This window comes from Bombina bombina, chromosome 4, assembly GCF_027579735.1.
Source record: "Bombina bombina isolate aBomBom1 chromosome 4, aBomBom1.pri, whole genome shotgun sequence".
NCBI classification, from domain to species: domain Eukaryota; kingdom Metazoa; phylum Chordata; class Amphibia; order Anura; family Bombinatoridae; genus Bombina; species Bombina bombina.
The window spans coordinates 167,211,772-167,229,528 of NC_069502.1; the positions used below are offsets into that span (position 1 = coordinate 167,211,772).

A 17,757-nucleotide genomic window follows, 5' to 3' on the forward strand; every position below is an offset into this window, starting at 1 on the left:
TTAAAGTCAAAATTAAAGTGATAGTAAATTTCATACAAAATAACGTTAAATTATTATTCCTAAAGCTAATACAAGTTAGATTGCTATGTTTATTCTCATTTTTTTTATTTTAATCGTTTGTTTTATATTTTATATTTTACTTATACCGTGCGTTATCTATGTTTTCTCCGCTACCGCAATTACTTCCTGCTCAATTCATGTACTCACTTTACTACTCTCTACATCATTCTATGGGCAGCGTTTTATTCATTGTTATCTTTGCGCATTATAGTTTACATTTAGCGCATCCCTTGACCAACGAAGGGGCGTGTCTTACAAGGACTCCAGCTGGCCCAGCTTTTGATTGGAAGCTGTTAAAACGTGACCACAAAACAAAATGGAGTTAAATAGACGGGCGGAAGAACTGCGGCACAATATAAACATTTAAACGTAATATTTCTTAAGAATTTGAAATAAATATAAGTGCCTTTATTTTTTAGATTTCGATCAAATGCAGTTGCAACTTCTTATAGTTTACCATCACTTTAGACTTTAATTATTCAGATAGAGCATGCAATTTTAAACAACTTTACATTTTACTTCTTTTATCTAATTTGCTATGTTCACCTGTCCTCTTTTGTTGAAGAACATATCTGACAAATGATATTGTATATTCTATCTAAATTATGAAAGTTTAATTTTGCCTTTACTGTCACTTACATGCTCTGATATTTTAGAATATATTATTGTTATTAATCAAATTATTGCTTCTAACTATGCATTTAACCTCTGCAAAGAGGTTAAACACATAGCAAAACTCATGCAACTGGTACCCTCCCATTTCATTCCTACAGTGGGACAAAGCTGGTGATTGGCTGCTGAGTATGTCACTCAAAATCTCACTGGCCGAGTCCTACTCAGAAAAGAAATGCACTGTGGTTAATCAGTGCCACTTTAAAGGGACATGACACCCACATTTTTTCTTTCATGATTTAGAAAGAGAATGCAATTTTAAACATCTTTCTAATTTACTTATATTATCTAATTTGTTTTATTCTCTTGATATTCTTTGAAGAAAAGCATATCTAAATATGCTCAGCAGCTGCTGATTGGTTGCTGCACATAGAAGCCTCGTGTGATTGGCTCACCATTTGCATTGCTTTTTCTTCAACTAAGGATATCTAAAAAATGAAGCAAAATAAATAATAGAAGTAAATTGTAATGTTGTTTAAATTTATATTCTCTTTCTGAATCATGAAAGAAAGATTTTTGGTTTAGTGGCCCTTTAACTATATGTTTAAAGGGATATGAAACCCAAACATGTTCTCTTGTGATTCAGACAGAGCATACTATAAAAAAAAGTCTCAAATGTACTTACTATTATCAAAATGTATTTTGTTCTTTATTTGAAAAGATACCTAGGTAGGTGTCTGAAGCATTAAATTGCAGGTATAGTGCTGCCATTACCCTCCTGGGTACCTGCTTTTCAACAAAAAATATCAAGAGAACAAAGACGATTTAATAATAGAAGTTCATTAGAAAATTGTTTAAAATTGTATGATTCATTATAGAAAATTGTTAGGTTTCAAGTACAAGTGTTAAACACATACAGGTCTGCCTACCCTGTAAAAGCTGACAGTCTAGCTGATATGAATTAACTTTGCATCAAGTTGACACCAGTACCACAGGCAACCAAAGGGTGAATTTAAATCAGCCCCTCTGCTGTAATGCTAATGGGTCATGAAACACTATGAAACTGTAATGTTGATTATTTAATTAATTGTATTTATTTAAATATTTTTTACCACTAAAAAATATAGTTTGCTTATTTATTTGACCCTTCTTCCTGTAACAATTCTAAGAATTAGAAGCGCACACTGAAGACCTCACAAGCCAAATACCTGTCCCTTACTGGTTGCTATTTTAGGCACCTTCAGAAGGGTGGTCAGGTGTTTCCTTGAGACACTTCTGACTTTACATGAGTTCTCTTAACTCAGTTTGTAGTCAGTGAATACTCACAGCTCTATAAATAAACCTTGTTAGCAACATGAGTTTGTTTACTGATAAAAATGTACTGACAGATTGTCTATTTTACTATTACATAGTTATGTTCCTTTAAGCGTTTATGAATGCTTGTATATAACATATTATTTTTTAATGTAAAATAATTCCACATTTTAAATTTACATTTAACATTGCAATTTCCGCAACAAACTCCATGGACTATAATTTTATTTCAAACTGCATTAATAATATATATATAAAAGAAAATAATCAGCGCTAAAAGTGTATGAGTATGCTGTTTGTCTTAATATATATTCCCATCCACTACCTAGAATATATATATACACCAGACACTTGCAAATTATGCAGTAAACAGTCCTTTAGTGCTCCATATCTGGATATTTGTATAGTAGAGCACATTAGCCAGCCTTGCTTTAAGTCCAGAGTGCTGGATCATATACTCGGTCTGACTACAGCTCTATAGTTAATTATGCTGTAAGGAAGTTTTCTTGTTTCTACCTACTTATGGACTGGAGTGGGCTCTTTTGTATGTTACTGTAAATATTTTATACATATATATATGTGATTAAATACTTGGTTTTACTCGCATTGTGTTAGTAGTGTATATTTTGATAAGATAAAATAGTACACATCTCCTCCCACTCCCACATCCTATAATATCCCCTACAACTGAGGTAATATTTGGGACACTGCAGATACCCAGGAACCCCTGAGGACCAGTGGATATACAGGAGGACTGCAAGGAGTGAGAGTATACTAACATAAGTGCTCTACAAATACCTCATATCTTGAGGTTGAACCAGGTGAGCGTGGATTTTCCCACTGTTAATTATTTGTTATTTATTTGAACGTATTACACGAAGTGTGCCTTTTGGCGCCTTATATATATATATCTATATATATATCTATATATATATCCCAAATAAAAATATATTTATTTTGCCATTTGTATCACTAGGTATCTTTGATGAATGAGTACAATAAATACACTATAGAGGATTACAAGTTAAAAATACTTACTTGGTTGAACGTGGAACAACCATATCAGACAGTGATTCATAGGTTTTTTGCCACGCACTATAGCTTGTCCTTTGAACAAGACAGATTTGTTATAACAACTCAAAGTAAGACAGTTTTATTAACATGTATTCTGTTTAAAACATGGTTTGTTAAGGGGACATTAAACACCAATTGCATTTGTGTAAAATGGTGTTTGTCCCACTCTCCCTAGGAAGGACAAAAAAAGCAAATTCTATAACCAAATTTTTCTTCAAAATGTTGCATCTATCTATTGACTTGCAGCATTTTGATGAGAACTTAGGTTACCAAATTTACTTTTCGGCCACTTTAGGAAGTGAAAGCACAAACTTTATACAAAAAAAAAGATACAGGGTCTGATGATTAAACAATCGCCAACATAGAGAGAAATCACAAAAATTCTTACTTTTTTTTAATTGTAATATATGCGTCTTCATATAGCAATATAATCAGCTCCTAATACAAATTTTTTCCTTCAAAAATTTCAAAGATTAAAGAATTGAGCCCTTAGTTTTTGACTGCAATTAGCTTTGTACCGTTAAATCTTTGTATATAACAAATATATGTGAAAGGCTTCATCAAATGTTAATTTTACAATTTCAAATGTCCCAATTGGAATGTTGGGAAACAATTTGGAATGTAGCTATTGGCATTAAACAAAACAGAGAAATGCAATTTACAATTTTGATTCAGGAGAGGAACACTGAAAATATTATGTGCAGTGACTGGTGAGATGAGCCAGCTGACTGCTGTATTTAAAGGGATATGAAACCCAAATTTTTTCTTTCATGATTCTCTTCTCTTATATCTACTCACTCGTCAAACCCTAAGCGACTCTTCTCTGTTTTCAACTCTCTCCTCTACCCACCTGCACCACCCCCTTCATCTGCATTTAGCGCTCAAGATCTGGCTGACTACTTTTTCAATAAAACACTTATTATCCAAAGCAACATCCCAACACAAGCCTGCACTCTACCAACTTCACTCCCAGTCACCCCCTCTGCCAGTCTCTGCACTCTCCCCCCAACCACTGAGAGTGAAGTGGGTTCCTTATTGTCTTCCTCACACCTCACTACCTGCCCACTTGACCCTATTCCTTCACATATAATACCTTCTCTATCTTCCACCCTCACTCTGGCTCTTACATATTCAACCTATCCCTTTCTACCAGTTCATTCCCATCTTCCTTCAAACATGCAAAGGTCATACCCATCCCAAAAAAACCCTCCCTCGACCCTAACTCTCTTGCAATCTACCGCCCCATATCACTGCTTCCACTAGCTTCAAAAGTCCCTGAAAAACTAGTTTTTGATCGCTTAACCCACTTCCTGTCCTCCAACTCATTGATGGATTCCCTGCAATCTGGTTTTCCGTCCCCAACACTCAACTGAGACTGCCCTCACCAAGGTTACTAACGATCTCTTTTCTGCTTTCATATCCCTTTAAGTTTTAACACTAAATAAATTACAGAAAGGAAGTGATGTGTGTGTTGCAAATGGTATAAGTTAGAGGAGTAGAGTGGTATCAAACAGCTGGCATGTGGTACTAGTGTTGTCAGCTTTCCTCCAAACAAATACTAGACAATCTGTTGGTGATACCCACAATGCTCAACCTGAGCCCTCACTCTTGATCCCATTATGTATATTTCCTGTTAAGTGTAGTCAGTCCACGGGTCATCCATTACTTATGGGATATTAACTCCTCCCTAACAGGAAGTGCAAGAGGATCACCCAAGCAGAGCTGCTATATAGCTCCTCCCCTCTACATCATACCCAGTCATTCTCTTGCACCTAACTAATAGATAGGACGTGTGAGAGGACTGTGGTTATTAAAATTAGTTTTTATTTCTTCAATCAAAAGTTTGTTATTTTAAACAGCACCGGAGTGTGTTGTTTTTTCTCAGGCAGCATTAGAAGAAGAATCTACCTGAGTTGTGTATGATCTTAGCGGACGTAACTAAGATCCATTTGCTGTTCTCGGCCATTCTGAGGAGCGAGGTAACTTCAGAACAGGGGACAGCGGGCAGGGTTCACCTGCAAGGAGGTATGTTGCAATATATTATTTTCTAAGGAATGGAATTGACTGAGAAAATACTGCTAATACCGATGTAATGTAAGTACAGCCTTAAATGCAGTAGTAGTAACTGGTATCAGGCTGATATGTGTGTAAGTTTGCACTGAAGTATTTCTGGGGAATGGCACTTCACTAAGAAAATACTGTATATATATATAACTTATAGCCTTTCTGCAGTGAAAGCGACTAGCAACAGGCTTTTTATTAACATTTCATATATTTATATTTAAAACGTTTACTGGCATGTTAATCGTTTTTTTCTCTGAGGTACTTGGTGAAAAAATTTTTATGGGCATTATTTTCCACATGGCTGTCGTTTGTTTTGAATAAAATCAGTTTACTGAGCTTCCCCACTGTTGTATTAGGAGTGGGAGGGGCCTATTTTGGCGCTTTTACTGCGCAGTAGAAATTTAGTCACAAGTTTTCCTGTTCTCCCTGCATGATCCAGGACGTCTCTACAGAGCTCAGGGGTCTCCAAAACTAGTTTTGAGGGAGGTAATCACTCACAGCAGACCTGTGAGACTGTGCTTTGACTGTGATAAAAACGTATATATTTTTATTGTTATCCGTTTTTTGATATTAAGGGGTTAATCATCCATTTGCTAGTGGGTGCAATCCTTTGCTAAATTAATGGATTTAATGTGAAAATTTGGTTTCTATAACTAATCCGGTTCATTGTTATTTCAACTGTGACAGTTTTGTGTGCTTCTTAAAGGCACAGTAACATTTTTTATATTGATTGTAAATTTCTTTGAAAAGTATTTTCCAAGCTTGCTAGTTTAATTGCTAGTTTGTTTAAACATGTCTGACATAGAGGAATCTCTTTGTGCAATATGTTCAAAGGCCAATGTGGAGCCCAATAGAAATTTGTGTACTAATTGCATTGATGCTACTTTAAGTAAAAGCCAATCTGTACATGTAAAGAAAATTTCACCAGACAACGAGGGGGAAGTTATGCCGACTAACTCTCCTCACGTGTCAGTACCTGCATCTCCCGCTCAGGAGGTGCGTGATATTGTGACGCCAAGTACATCAGGGCGCCCTTTACAAATCACTTTGCAAGACATGGCTAATGTTATGACTGAAGTTTTATCTAAATTGCCAGAACTTAGGGGTAAACGCGACCACTCTGGGGTGAGAACAGAGTGCGCTGAAAATACTAGGGCCATGTCTGATACTGCGTCACAATTTGCAGAACATGAAGACGGAGAGCTTCATTCTGTGGGTGACGGATCTGATCCAAATAAACTGGATTCAGACATTTCAAATTTTAAATTTAAGCTTGAGAACCTCCGTGTGTTACTAGGGGAGGTATTAGCGGCTCTAAATGATTGTAACACGGTTGCAATCCCAGAGAAAATATGTAGGCTGGATAAATATTTTGCGGTACCGACGTGTACTGACGTTTTTCCTATACCTAAAAGGCTTACAGAAATTGTTAACAAGGAGTGGGATAGACCCGGTGTGCCTTTCTCACCCCCTCCTATATTTAGAAAAATGTTTCCAATAGACGCCTCCACACGGGACTTATGGCAGACGGTCCCTAAGGTGGAGGGAGCAGTTTCTACTTTAGCTAAGCGTACCACTATCCCGGTGAAGGATAGCTGCGCTTTTTCAGATCCAATGGATAAAAAGTTAGAGGGTTACCTTAAGAAAATGTTTGTTCAACAAGGTTTTATATTGCAACCCCTTGCATGCATTGCGCCTGTCACGGCTGCGGCGGCATTCTGGTTTGAGTCTCTGGAAGAGACCATTAGCTCAGCTACATTGGATGAGATTACAGACAAGCTTAGAGTCCTTAAGCTAGCTAATTCATTTATTTCTGATGCCGTAGTACATTTAACTAAGCTTACGGCTAAGAACTCCGGATTCGCCATTCAGGCGCGTAGAGCGCTGTGGCTTAAATCCTGGTCAGCTGATGTGACTTCTAAATCTAAATTGCTCAACATACCTTTCAAGGGGCAGACCTTATTCGGGCCCGGTTTGAAAGAAATTATCGCTGACATTACTGGAGGTAAGGGCCATGCCCTGCCTCAAGACAGAGCCAAACCAAGGGCTAGACAGTCTAATTTTCGTGCCTTTCGCAACTTCAAGGCAGGAGCAGCATCAACTTCCTCCGCTCCAAAACAGGAAGGAACTGTTGCTCGCTACAGACAGGGCTGGAAACCTAACCAGACCTGGAACAAGGGCAAGCAGGCCAGAAAACCTGCTGCTGCCCCTAAGACAGCATGAAGTGAGGGCCCCCGATCCGGAAACGGATCTAGTGGGGGGCAGACTTTCTCTCTTCGCCCAGGCTTGGGCAAGAGATGTCCAGGATCCCTGGGCGTTAGAGATCATATCTCAGGGATATCTTCTGGACTTCAAAGCTTCTCCTCCAAAAGGGAAATTTCATCTTTCAAGGTTGTCAACAAACCAGATAAAGAAAGAGGCGTTTCTACGCTGTGTACAAGATCTGTTACTAATGGGAGTGATCCACCCGGTTCCGCGGTCGGAACACGGACAAGGGTTTTACTCAAATCTGTTTGTGGTTCCCAAGAAAGAAGGAACCTTCAGACCAATCTTGGATTTAAAGATCCTAAACAAATTCCTAAGAGTTCCATCGTTCAAAATGGAAACTATTCGGACAATCTTACCCATGATCCAAAAGGGTCAGTACATGACCACAGTGGATTTAAAGGATGCGTACCTTCACATACCAATTCACAAGGATCATTACCGGTACCTAAGGTTTGCCTTCCTAGACAGGCATTACCAGTTTGTAGCTCTTCCCTTCGGGTTAGCTACTGCTCCAAGAATCTTCACAAAGGTTCTGGGTTCTCTTCTGGCGGTACTAAGACCGCGAGGAATATCGGTAGCTCCATACCTAGACGACATTCTGATACAAGCGTCAAGTTTCCAAGCTGCCAAGTCTCATACACAGTTAGTACTGGCATTTCTAAGGTCACATGGGTGGAAGGTGAACGAAGAAAAGAGTTCTCTATTGCCACTCACAAGAGTTCTTTTCTTAGGGACTCTTATAGATTCGGTAGAAATGAAAATTTACCTGACAGAGGACAGGTTAACAAAACTCCTAAATGCTTGCCGTGTCCTTCATTCCATTCCACACCCGTCAGTGGCTCAATGCATGGAGGTAATCGGTTTAATGGTAGCGGCAATGGACATAGTTCCCTTTGCACGCCTGCATCTCAGACCACTGCAATTGTGCATGCTAAGTCAGTGGAATGGGGATTACTCAGATTTGTCCCCTATGCTGAATCTGGATCAAGAGACCAGAAATTCTCTTCTATGGTGGCTCTCTCGGCCACATCTGTCCAAGGGGATGCCCTTCAGCAGACCAGATTGGACGATTGTAACAACAGACGCCAGCCTGCTAGGTTGGGGCGCTGTCTGGAATTCCCTGAAGACTCAGGGATCATGGACTCAGGAGGAGAGTCTTCTTCCCATAAACATTCTGGAATTAAGAGCAGTTTTCAATGCCCTTCTAGCCTGGCCTCAGCTAGCAACTCTGAGGTTCATCAGGTTTCAGTCGGACAACATCACGACTGTGGCTTACATCAACCATCAAGGAGGGACAAGGAGTTCCCTAGCGATGATGGAAGTCTCAAAGATAATTCTCTGGGCAGAGTCTCACTCTTGCCACCTATCAGCGATCCACATCCCAGGCGTGGAGAACTGGGAGGCGGATTTCCTAAGTCGCCAGACTTTTCATCCGGGGGAGTGGGAACTTCATCCGGAGGTCTTTGCCCAAATACTTCGGCGTTGGGGCAGACCAGATATGGATCTCATGGCGTCTCGCCAGAACGCCAAGCTTCCTTGTTACGGGTCCAGGTCCAGGGACCCGGGAGCGGTTCTGATAGATGCTCTGACAGCACCTTGGACCTTCAAGATGGCTTATGTGTTTCCACCCTTCCCGATGCTTCCTCGATTGATTGCCAGGATCAAACAGGAGAGAGCATCAGTGATTCTAATAGCGCCTGCGTGGCCACGCAGGACCTGGTATGCAGATCTAGTGGACATGTCATCCTGTCCACCTTGGTCTCTGCCTCTGAGACAGGACCTTCTAATTCAGGGTCCTTTCAAACATCAAAACCTAGTTTCTCTGAAGCTGACTGCATGGAGATTGAACGCTTGATTTTATCAAAGCGTGGATTTTCGGAGTCAGTAATTGATACCTTAATACAGGCTAGGAAACCTGTTACCAGGAAAATTTACCATAAAATATGGCGTAAATATTTACACTGGTGTGAATCCAAGAGTTACTCATGGAGTAAGGTTAGGATTCCTAGGATATTGTCTTTTCTACAAGAAGGTTTAGAAAAGGGTTTATCTGCAAGTTCTTTAAAGGGACAGATCTCAGCTCTGTCCATCCTTTTACACAAACGTCTGTCAGAGGTTCCAGACGTTCAGGCTTTTTGTCAGGCTTTGGCCAGGATTAAGCCTGTGTTTAAGACTGTTGCTCCACCGTGGAGCTTAAACTTAGTTCTTAACGTTTTACAGGGTGTTCCGTTTGAACCCCTTCATTCCATTGATATCAAGCTGTTATCTTGGAAAGTTCTGTTTTTAATGGCTATTTCCTCGGCTCGAAGAGTCTCTGAGTTATCGGCCTTACATTGTGATTCTCCTTATCTGATTTTTCATTCAGAAAAGGTAGTTCTGCGTACTAAACCTGGGTTCTTACCTAAGGTAGTCACTAACAGGAATATCAATCAAGAGATTGTTGTTCCATCATTGTGCCCTAACCCTTCTTCAAAGAAGGAACGTCTTCTGCACAATCTGGACGTAGTCCGTGCCCTGAAATTTTATTTACAGGCAACTAAAGATTTTCGCCAAACTTCTTCCCTGTTTGTCGTGTATTCTGGACAGAGGAGAGGTCAAAAAGCTTCTGCTACCTCTCTCTCTTTCTGGCTTCGTAGCATAATACGTTTAGCCTATGAGACTGCTGGACAGCAGCCTCCTGAAAGAATTACAGCTCTTTCTACGAGAGCTGTGGCTTCCACGTGGGCCTTTAAGAATGAGGCCTCTGTTGAACAGATTTGCAAGGCTGCAACTTGGTCTTCTCTTCATACTTTTTCCAAATTTTACAAATTTGACACTTTTGCTTCTTCTGAGGCTGTTTTTGGGAGAAAGGTTCTTCAGGCAGTGGTTCCTTCCGTGTAAAGATCCTGCCTGTCCCTCCCGTCATCCGTGTACTTTTAGCTTTGGTATTGGTATCCCATAAGTAATGGATGACCCGTGGACTGACTACACTTAACAGGAGAAAACATAATTTATGCTTACCTGATAAATTCCTTTCTCCTGTAGTGTAGTCAGTCCACGGCCCGCCCTGTTTTTTATGGCAGGTCTAAATTTTAAATTAAACTCCAGTCACCACTGCACCCTATAGTTTCTCCTTTCTCGTTTGGTTTCGGTCGAATGACTGGGTATGACGTAGAGGGGAGGAGCTATATAGCAGCTCTGCTTGGGTGATCCTCTTGCACTTCCTGTTAGGGAGGAGTTAATATCCCATAAGTAATGGATGACCCGTGGACTGACTACACTACAGGAGAAAGGAATTTATCAGGTAAGCATAAATTATGTTTTTTCACAACTGAGCAGTCATTTAACCCCTTGGGTGCCAATAACATACAAGTCAATACTTTTATCTATGTAGGTAAAATGAACACATAAACAGAAGTAATTTGCCTGACTTCTTTCTGCTCCATATTTTTAATACACTGAAGCATAGGAGATTTTTTACATTTATCTAACACGTATAAAAAACTGGACTTTTAAATTAAAGGGACATAAAACCCCTTTTTGATTCAGATAGAGTATACAATTTTAAACAAGTTTCCAATTTACTTCTATTAACAAATTTTCTTCATTTTCTTGTTGTCCTTCATTGAAAAGCCGGGATGTATGTTCAGGAGTGTGCATGTGTCTGCAGTACTATTTCACAGCAGTTTTGCAACAAGGTTATACATTAAAAAGAGCACTAGATGGCCGCACTACTTACTGTCATGTACTGTTTCAAGCATGTGCACATTATTTACCTAGGTATCTCTTCAAGAAAGAATAACATAGGAAAAAAGCTAATTTGATACTAGAAATACATTGGAAACTTTTTGTAAAATTGTATTCTGAATGATAATAGAAAAGTTTTGGGTTTCATGTCCCTTTAAGTGTCTGGTATTTTTGTGAATATTTTACTGGACAGCATTCTTAAATACTAAACTGTCTGGTTAAATACTGCAATTCTAACTTACCTTGGGACAACCACAAGAAGTGTAATAAGATATTCTGAATTCAAAACAAAGTCATCTTTATTTACAATGTCAGCAAGAGTCCTTGTTAGAAGGTTGCCTCTGTAAAATAATAATAATAATAATTACAATTCATGTGTAAATATGTTTTCACTATGCAGCTAAGTAACCAATTATAATTATTTCAAATACAAAACAAGAAAGTTACATATTTTATTGTTTATTCACATGGTTTATGACTGTCCTCTCTGTACCAGAATACTGATGCTCAGTCATGAAGGATGCACCGTGTAATTCACTCACACAAATAGTTATACGTACATAGTTTTCCTCTCCATACTTTGTAAGTTCCCCTTGATGTTGTTGTATGTAACCGACCTTGACTTTAATTCAGTGTCTATCTGTGACAATTGCTGGAAAGAAGAAAATATTAAATGTTTAGTCGTGGATAAAGCTAAAATCCATCTATATAATTCTGATGAGTGTACTTTGAACCACAAACCTTAATCTCAGGTGTGTGTTAAAATGACATGCTAATGTAAAATACAATTCTCTATGTTTTATAAACAAAATATTCCCTCCTATACCACACAAAATAAGAATACAGCAGAGAAGCCAGTCATGGCCAGGCATATTTAAGTATGCTCCAGTTACCACATGCATCCTTATCTGGAACAACAGGTGGTGTGACATGGACTATGCGGTTAACCTATTTGACTAGGAATCTGATTTGGGTTTTTTTAGTCATGCATTAGGATTTAGTCCCATTTTTTTTATCCAGTAATGTCAGTTATAATGTGTTATGCAATTCTAACTGAAAAAAATTGCCAAAAATACCAGAGTATTTTTAGCATTTTTGATTTCACTCCATTTAAACAGAAATAGAGCCTTGCTTTTTTGCCACTTTATAGATCATTAGTTAGGCCTCATCTTGAGTATTGTGTGCAGTTCTGGAGGCCATATCTTCAGAAGGATATTAACAAATGTGAATCTGTGCAAAGGAGGGCTACCAAAATGGTACATGGTCTAAAAAATTAAATTTACCAGGATAGGCTCAATGACCTAAATATGTATAGCTTAGAGGAGAGAAGGGAAAGAGGTGATATGATAGCAACTTTCAAGTACATTAAAGGGTTTAGTAAAACTGAGGCTGTGGGTATTTTACATAAAATGTAAAATTCAAGAACAAGGGGTCATGATCTCAAGCTAAAGGGTAGCAGATTCAGGAGTAATTTGAGGAAGCACTTCTTTACAGAAAGAGTGATTGATTTATGGAATAAACTTCCTCAAGAGGTAGTAGCAACAAACACTGTGGGGGACTTTAAAAATGCATGGGACAAGCATAAGGCTGTCCTACAAACTAGATAAGTTTATACTGTTAGGTAAGGTTGGGCAGACTTGCTGGGCCTATGGCTCTTATCTGCCGTCAATATCTATGTTTCTATGTTTCTAGGAGAGGTCTGGAGCTTCCTGAAGTGAATATATATATATATATATATATATATATATATATATATATATATATATATATATATATATATATATATATATATATATATATATATGTACGTCTTGCAATACGATAGGCAAAGTACTGTAAGACGTATATATACATCCTTTTGGGTGAAGGGGTTAAAGGGATAGGAAAGTCAAAATTAAATTTGCCTGATTCAGATAAAGCATGTAATTTTAAATTCACTTCTATTTTAAAATGTGCTTCATTCTCTTGGTATCCCTTGTTGAAAAAAAATATGCACATATCCTACATTATTGGAAGCTAGCTGCTGATTGGTGCCTGCATACATTTGTCTCTTGTGATTGGCTAACTAGATGTGTTCAGCTAGCTGCCAGTAGTGCAATGCTGTTCCTTCAGCAAAGGGTAACAAGATAATGAAGCAAATTTGTTAATAGAAGTACATTGAAAAGTGGTTACAAATTGTATGTTCTATCCAAATCATGAAAGAAAATGTTGGGGTTTCCTGTACCTTTGCGCAACATCTGCTTAAATGCAAAGTCAAACTAAAACAAAGTGCATATTTTTTTTAGTAGAAAGCATAAACATATCTGTGTATTTGGCATGTATAACTCTATTACTGTGACAATAGCTCATTAGATCATATGAGAACCCACCTTATTTATTACATCTGTAATATTCTTCAGGGCTTGCTTCACTGGATATTTGGCCATGTCCCACTCAAATCGTGACATGTAGCTAACAAGGTCAACTGCAAGATTACAAATAGTATGTCAGACACGCAAACTAGTGATATGACCATGGGGCTGTGTAGTACAGCCATGGAGATGTACCAAATAGATAAAAAGTGCTTCTTACCACATTTTAGAATGTTTCTTTTACATTACAAACCAAAAAATGACAACATGTCTATAAATATTGAGACAATAGTAAATATGTAATTGTTTGTTTTATGTATTTTAAACCCATTTACATATAAACCAGAGGTGTTAGATATAAGTAGGCAACTTGCACACATTATGAGATACTGATAGGCAGCTACAGCTGTTTTTACTTTATAAAAATAATCAGAGCTGTGGAATTAAAGGGACAGTCAACCATAGAATTGTTATTGTTTTAAAAGATAGATAATCCCTTTATTACCCATTCCCCAGTTTTGCATAACCAACACAGTTATAATAATATACTTTTTACCTCTGTGATTACCTTGTATCTAGGAACCTTCTTCCAGCCCCCTGATCACATGACTGTGTCTGTTTATTATCTATTGTCTTAAATTTAGCATTGTATTGTGCTAGATCTTAAATAACCCCCTGTGCCTGAACACAGTGTTATCTATATGGCCCACGTGTACTTTCTGTCTCTTTGTGTTGAAAAGAGATTTAAAAAGCATGTGATAAGAGGCAGCCCTCAAAGGCTTAGAAATTAGCATATGAGCCTACCTATGTTTAGTTTAAACTAAGAATACCAAGAGAAAAAAAGCAAATTTGATGATGAAAGTAAATTGGAAAGTTGATTAAAATTAAAAGTCCTATCTAAATAATGAAAGTTTAATTTATACTTGACTGTCCCTTTAATAGGACATTTTGGTAAAAAAATAAGATACTTTATTTTTGGTAGAGCATTTTATATCCCCTTCTTTTACTATGTGTTTAACTTCTCCAAAACAGTTAAACATAGCCAAAGTTGCACTCCTAAAACACCCAATACTGCTCAGCTAAGGATACTGCAGTGATTGGAGCATACACATGTATGCCTAATTCTCATTTGTTCACCAACTGTATTCTCATCTGGTTTAAACACATAGTAAAACTCAGATTTTTTTTTTTAAATAAAATGCTCTAACAAAATAGAACATTTCATTTTTACCAAAGAATGTCTCTTTATAAACATTGATTTCAATAACAAATGAGAACTGTAAGGCCCTTTTAATCTGCCACAGTATGATGATTAAAGCTTATTTCTATAAAATATAGTGCTGCATGCTGAGAACAATTATATACCCTGAAATTCACATGCATAAGCAGCACAAATGTAACTTAACATGCTTGTCTGACACAGAGAATGATACTGAGTTTTCTGTCTTGCTGATAACTAACTGCAACTATTAGTTTCCATCACATGGACTAGGAACCTGCAAACTGATACTGTTTACAAAGGACACCAAGAACACAGTGTTTCCATTCTAAACAAAAGGTTATATACTTTGTGACATAATACCCAGTTTATGTTCCAGTTGTAAACTTTATGAACTGGTAGTAACAACAAACATCTCCATTAAAATCTATGGAGATTTGTAAAGTTACTACAAACTCACAAACAGAAATATAAACTAGCCCATGGTGTTATGACAAACGGTACAGAAGATAATGTGAATGTAGTACCCAGACTTGTGTCAAGTTGGATGCATGTCTATGATTTATGGATAGTTGGTTTGCTGTAATTCTACTAGCAAGTCAGATGATTTTTTTTAACATGTCTGAACTGAATCAACTTGAGCTGTACAAGTCAGTTGAAATTGCATTTTCAGAATTGCCAACTTGTTAAAATATAAATCTATTAGTAACTACTTTGATCTTCAATTGAACTGATTTTCAGGAAAAACATTAAACAGAGTATAATATTTTCAAGTCAATGCTTTAATTTTTGTATGTATTAAAGAAAACCTTTGATACCCAATACATGGAGTTGCTTGAGTCACTATAGAAAGAAATATATATATTGTGCATGCAGAAATGTTTCAGAGGAAAGACAAGCAAATCATTGTGATAGGTGATAGCTTATGAAAACCATTTATATCAATAATTCACATATTTGAGGCTCAAAGTTTTTTTTTTATTATTATTATTTATTTTTAAACCAGTTCTATCTCGGACACTTAAAAGGACATGAAATTCAAAATTAAAGTTTTAAAATTAAAGTGTTATATATAATTCAGCTAGAGGGTATAATTAAAAAAAAAACTAATTTACTTCTATCATCAAATTGACCTTGTTCTTTTGTGTCCTTTGTTGAAAATGATCTAATTTCCATATTAAGGTAGGTTCCAAAGCATCACTATATGTGTAACGTTTTTACAAGTAGTGCAGCAAACACTGCTGCCATATAATGCTCCAAAGCCTACCATAGTATTCTCTCGCAAAAAGCAAGTTTCAACAAAGCAAAGTACATTGGTTATTTTTTTACTTGCACGCTCTATCTGAATGTTTCATTTAAAGGGACATGAAATCCAAATGTTTTCCTTCATAGTTCAGATACAATTTATAATTTAAAACTATTTTAAAATTAGTTTCATTCTCTTGGTACTGAAACAAACAAATGAATGAGCAGCGCAACCCTCGACTCAAGGCTAAAACTATAAATGTATTATTAAGACACGCTCTTCAAAGCGATATTTGCGCTCTACTTAGTAATACCGGCGCACACTAATGTGCGCTGGTATTACAAGTTGACAGCAACACGAGAGCCCGCTTCCATATTCTCTAATTGGAGTCTTGTGCTCATGCAGTCAGAGATGAGAACGTAGAGCAGCGAAAGCAGCAAATTGTAAATATATATGTATAAATGCTAGGGTGACCATATTGCCGCTTTAAAAAAGGGACACATATGAAAAGTACATATGTCAGGGCTCTTATACAAAACATGTATTTAAATAGCCCTTACATATGTATTTTTCATATGTGTCCCTTTTTAAAGCGGCAATATGGTCATACTAATAAATGCATTTACATATATATTTACTCGGAACACACAGTTCCCATAGACCACAATGTAAAGGATCGTTTCAGTGTCGTTTTTTTCTAGCACCCCACTCCGGCCAACTTTACCCCCAAAATATTGCCTAGTGCAGTTATTTTATTAAAAAATAAAAATGCTAAACATTTTATTTTTTAATAAAATACACTACACTGTATTTTGGGGGCATTTGGGGCACATTTATCAACTTAATGGGAGATCTGATCTCTAGTTAATTTTATAAGCTCTGCTTGTAATGGCTGGTTATTTATCAAGCATCCACAAAGGGGGAAAATGTGCCCGTTCACGGGCAGGTGATAAATTAGTGCTCCACTTGTAATTTAGTCCAAAATTAATTAAATCATATGTTCAGATTTCAAAGGTAAACTCTACTCCCTGGTCTGGAGATAATATCTCCCTCTCAGGTACTGCTCAGATCGCTGCACAGCATAGGTTAAGAACTTGATTGGAGTGGAGTAAGGAAGCCGTCACTAGTGCATTGTTAAAGGAGCAGTAATGTACTACTAGGATGTAGATGACCACATCAAGTGAACCAATAATAAGGCATATATGTGCAGCCACCAATCAGCAGCTAGCTCCTAGTAGTATATTGCTGCTCCTGAGCATATTTAGGTATGCTTTTCAACAAAGGCCACCAAGAGAATCAAATTTAGATAATAGAAATAAACTCAATAGTTATTTAAAACTGCATGCTCTATCTGAATTCTAAATCATTGATGTTTTGCTTTGACTTTACTTGAGTTTCATGTCCCTTTAAACAAAAGCCTTTGTTGTGTTCTAAAATCTGTTCCTTACATATGAAGAACTTCAGTTGGTTTGTAAATGGAATTGTCTAGTTCTCCTCAGTTCTTTCTCTCCAGGACAAACACAACCTATATTTCTAAACTGCTGAGGAAAGATATGGGAGTTGATAGGAGCAGTGCTGTTATCTGAGCCATAAGGATAGGTGACCAGGCTACGAGGCTGTTATATTGCAATCCATCATAACCTGATCACTGTATCCCTGCAGCCAGACTCTTCAAGATGTAGAGACCAGGAAAGTCCATGCTGGAAAACACTGCAAACAGGTGTAGTTACATACTGTGAGGGTATTTCAGGTGCTTCTTTTTAACTGAAAAAAAATTGTGAGGCTTAATGTAGGGTGCACTGCCAGCATTAAAAATATCCCTA

The 17,757-nt window shown here is 37.4% G+C and overlaps 1 protein-coding gene across 2 annotated transcripts in view; it reads right to left on the reverse strand.

Moving 5' to 3' along the window:
• The window catches only part of ATP6V1C2 (ATPase H+ transporting V1 subunit C2), a 450,645-nt gene that overhangs the window by 24,566 nt on the left and 408,322 nt on the right, over positions 1-17,757 (reverse strand). For both annotated transcript variants that reach the window (XM_053709684.1, XM_053709683.1), the window contains 4 exons: positions 13,488-13,582; positions 11,679-11,770; positions 11,361-11,459; positions 3,025-3,093 (listed from right to left, as the gene is read on the reverse strand). In XM_053709684.1, coding sequence (XP_053565659.1) covers positions 3,025-3,093; positions 11,361-11,459; positions 11,679-11,770; positions 13,488-13,582 — 355 coding nt within the window. The remainder of the gene's footprint in view (positions 1-3,024; positions 3,094-11,360; positions 11,460-11,678; positions 11,771-13,487; positions 13,583-17,757) is intronic.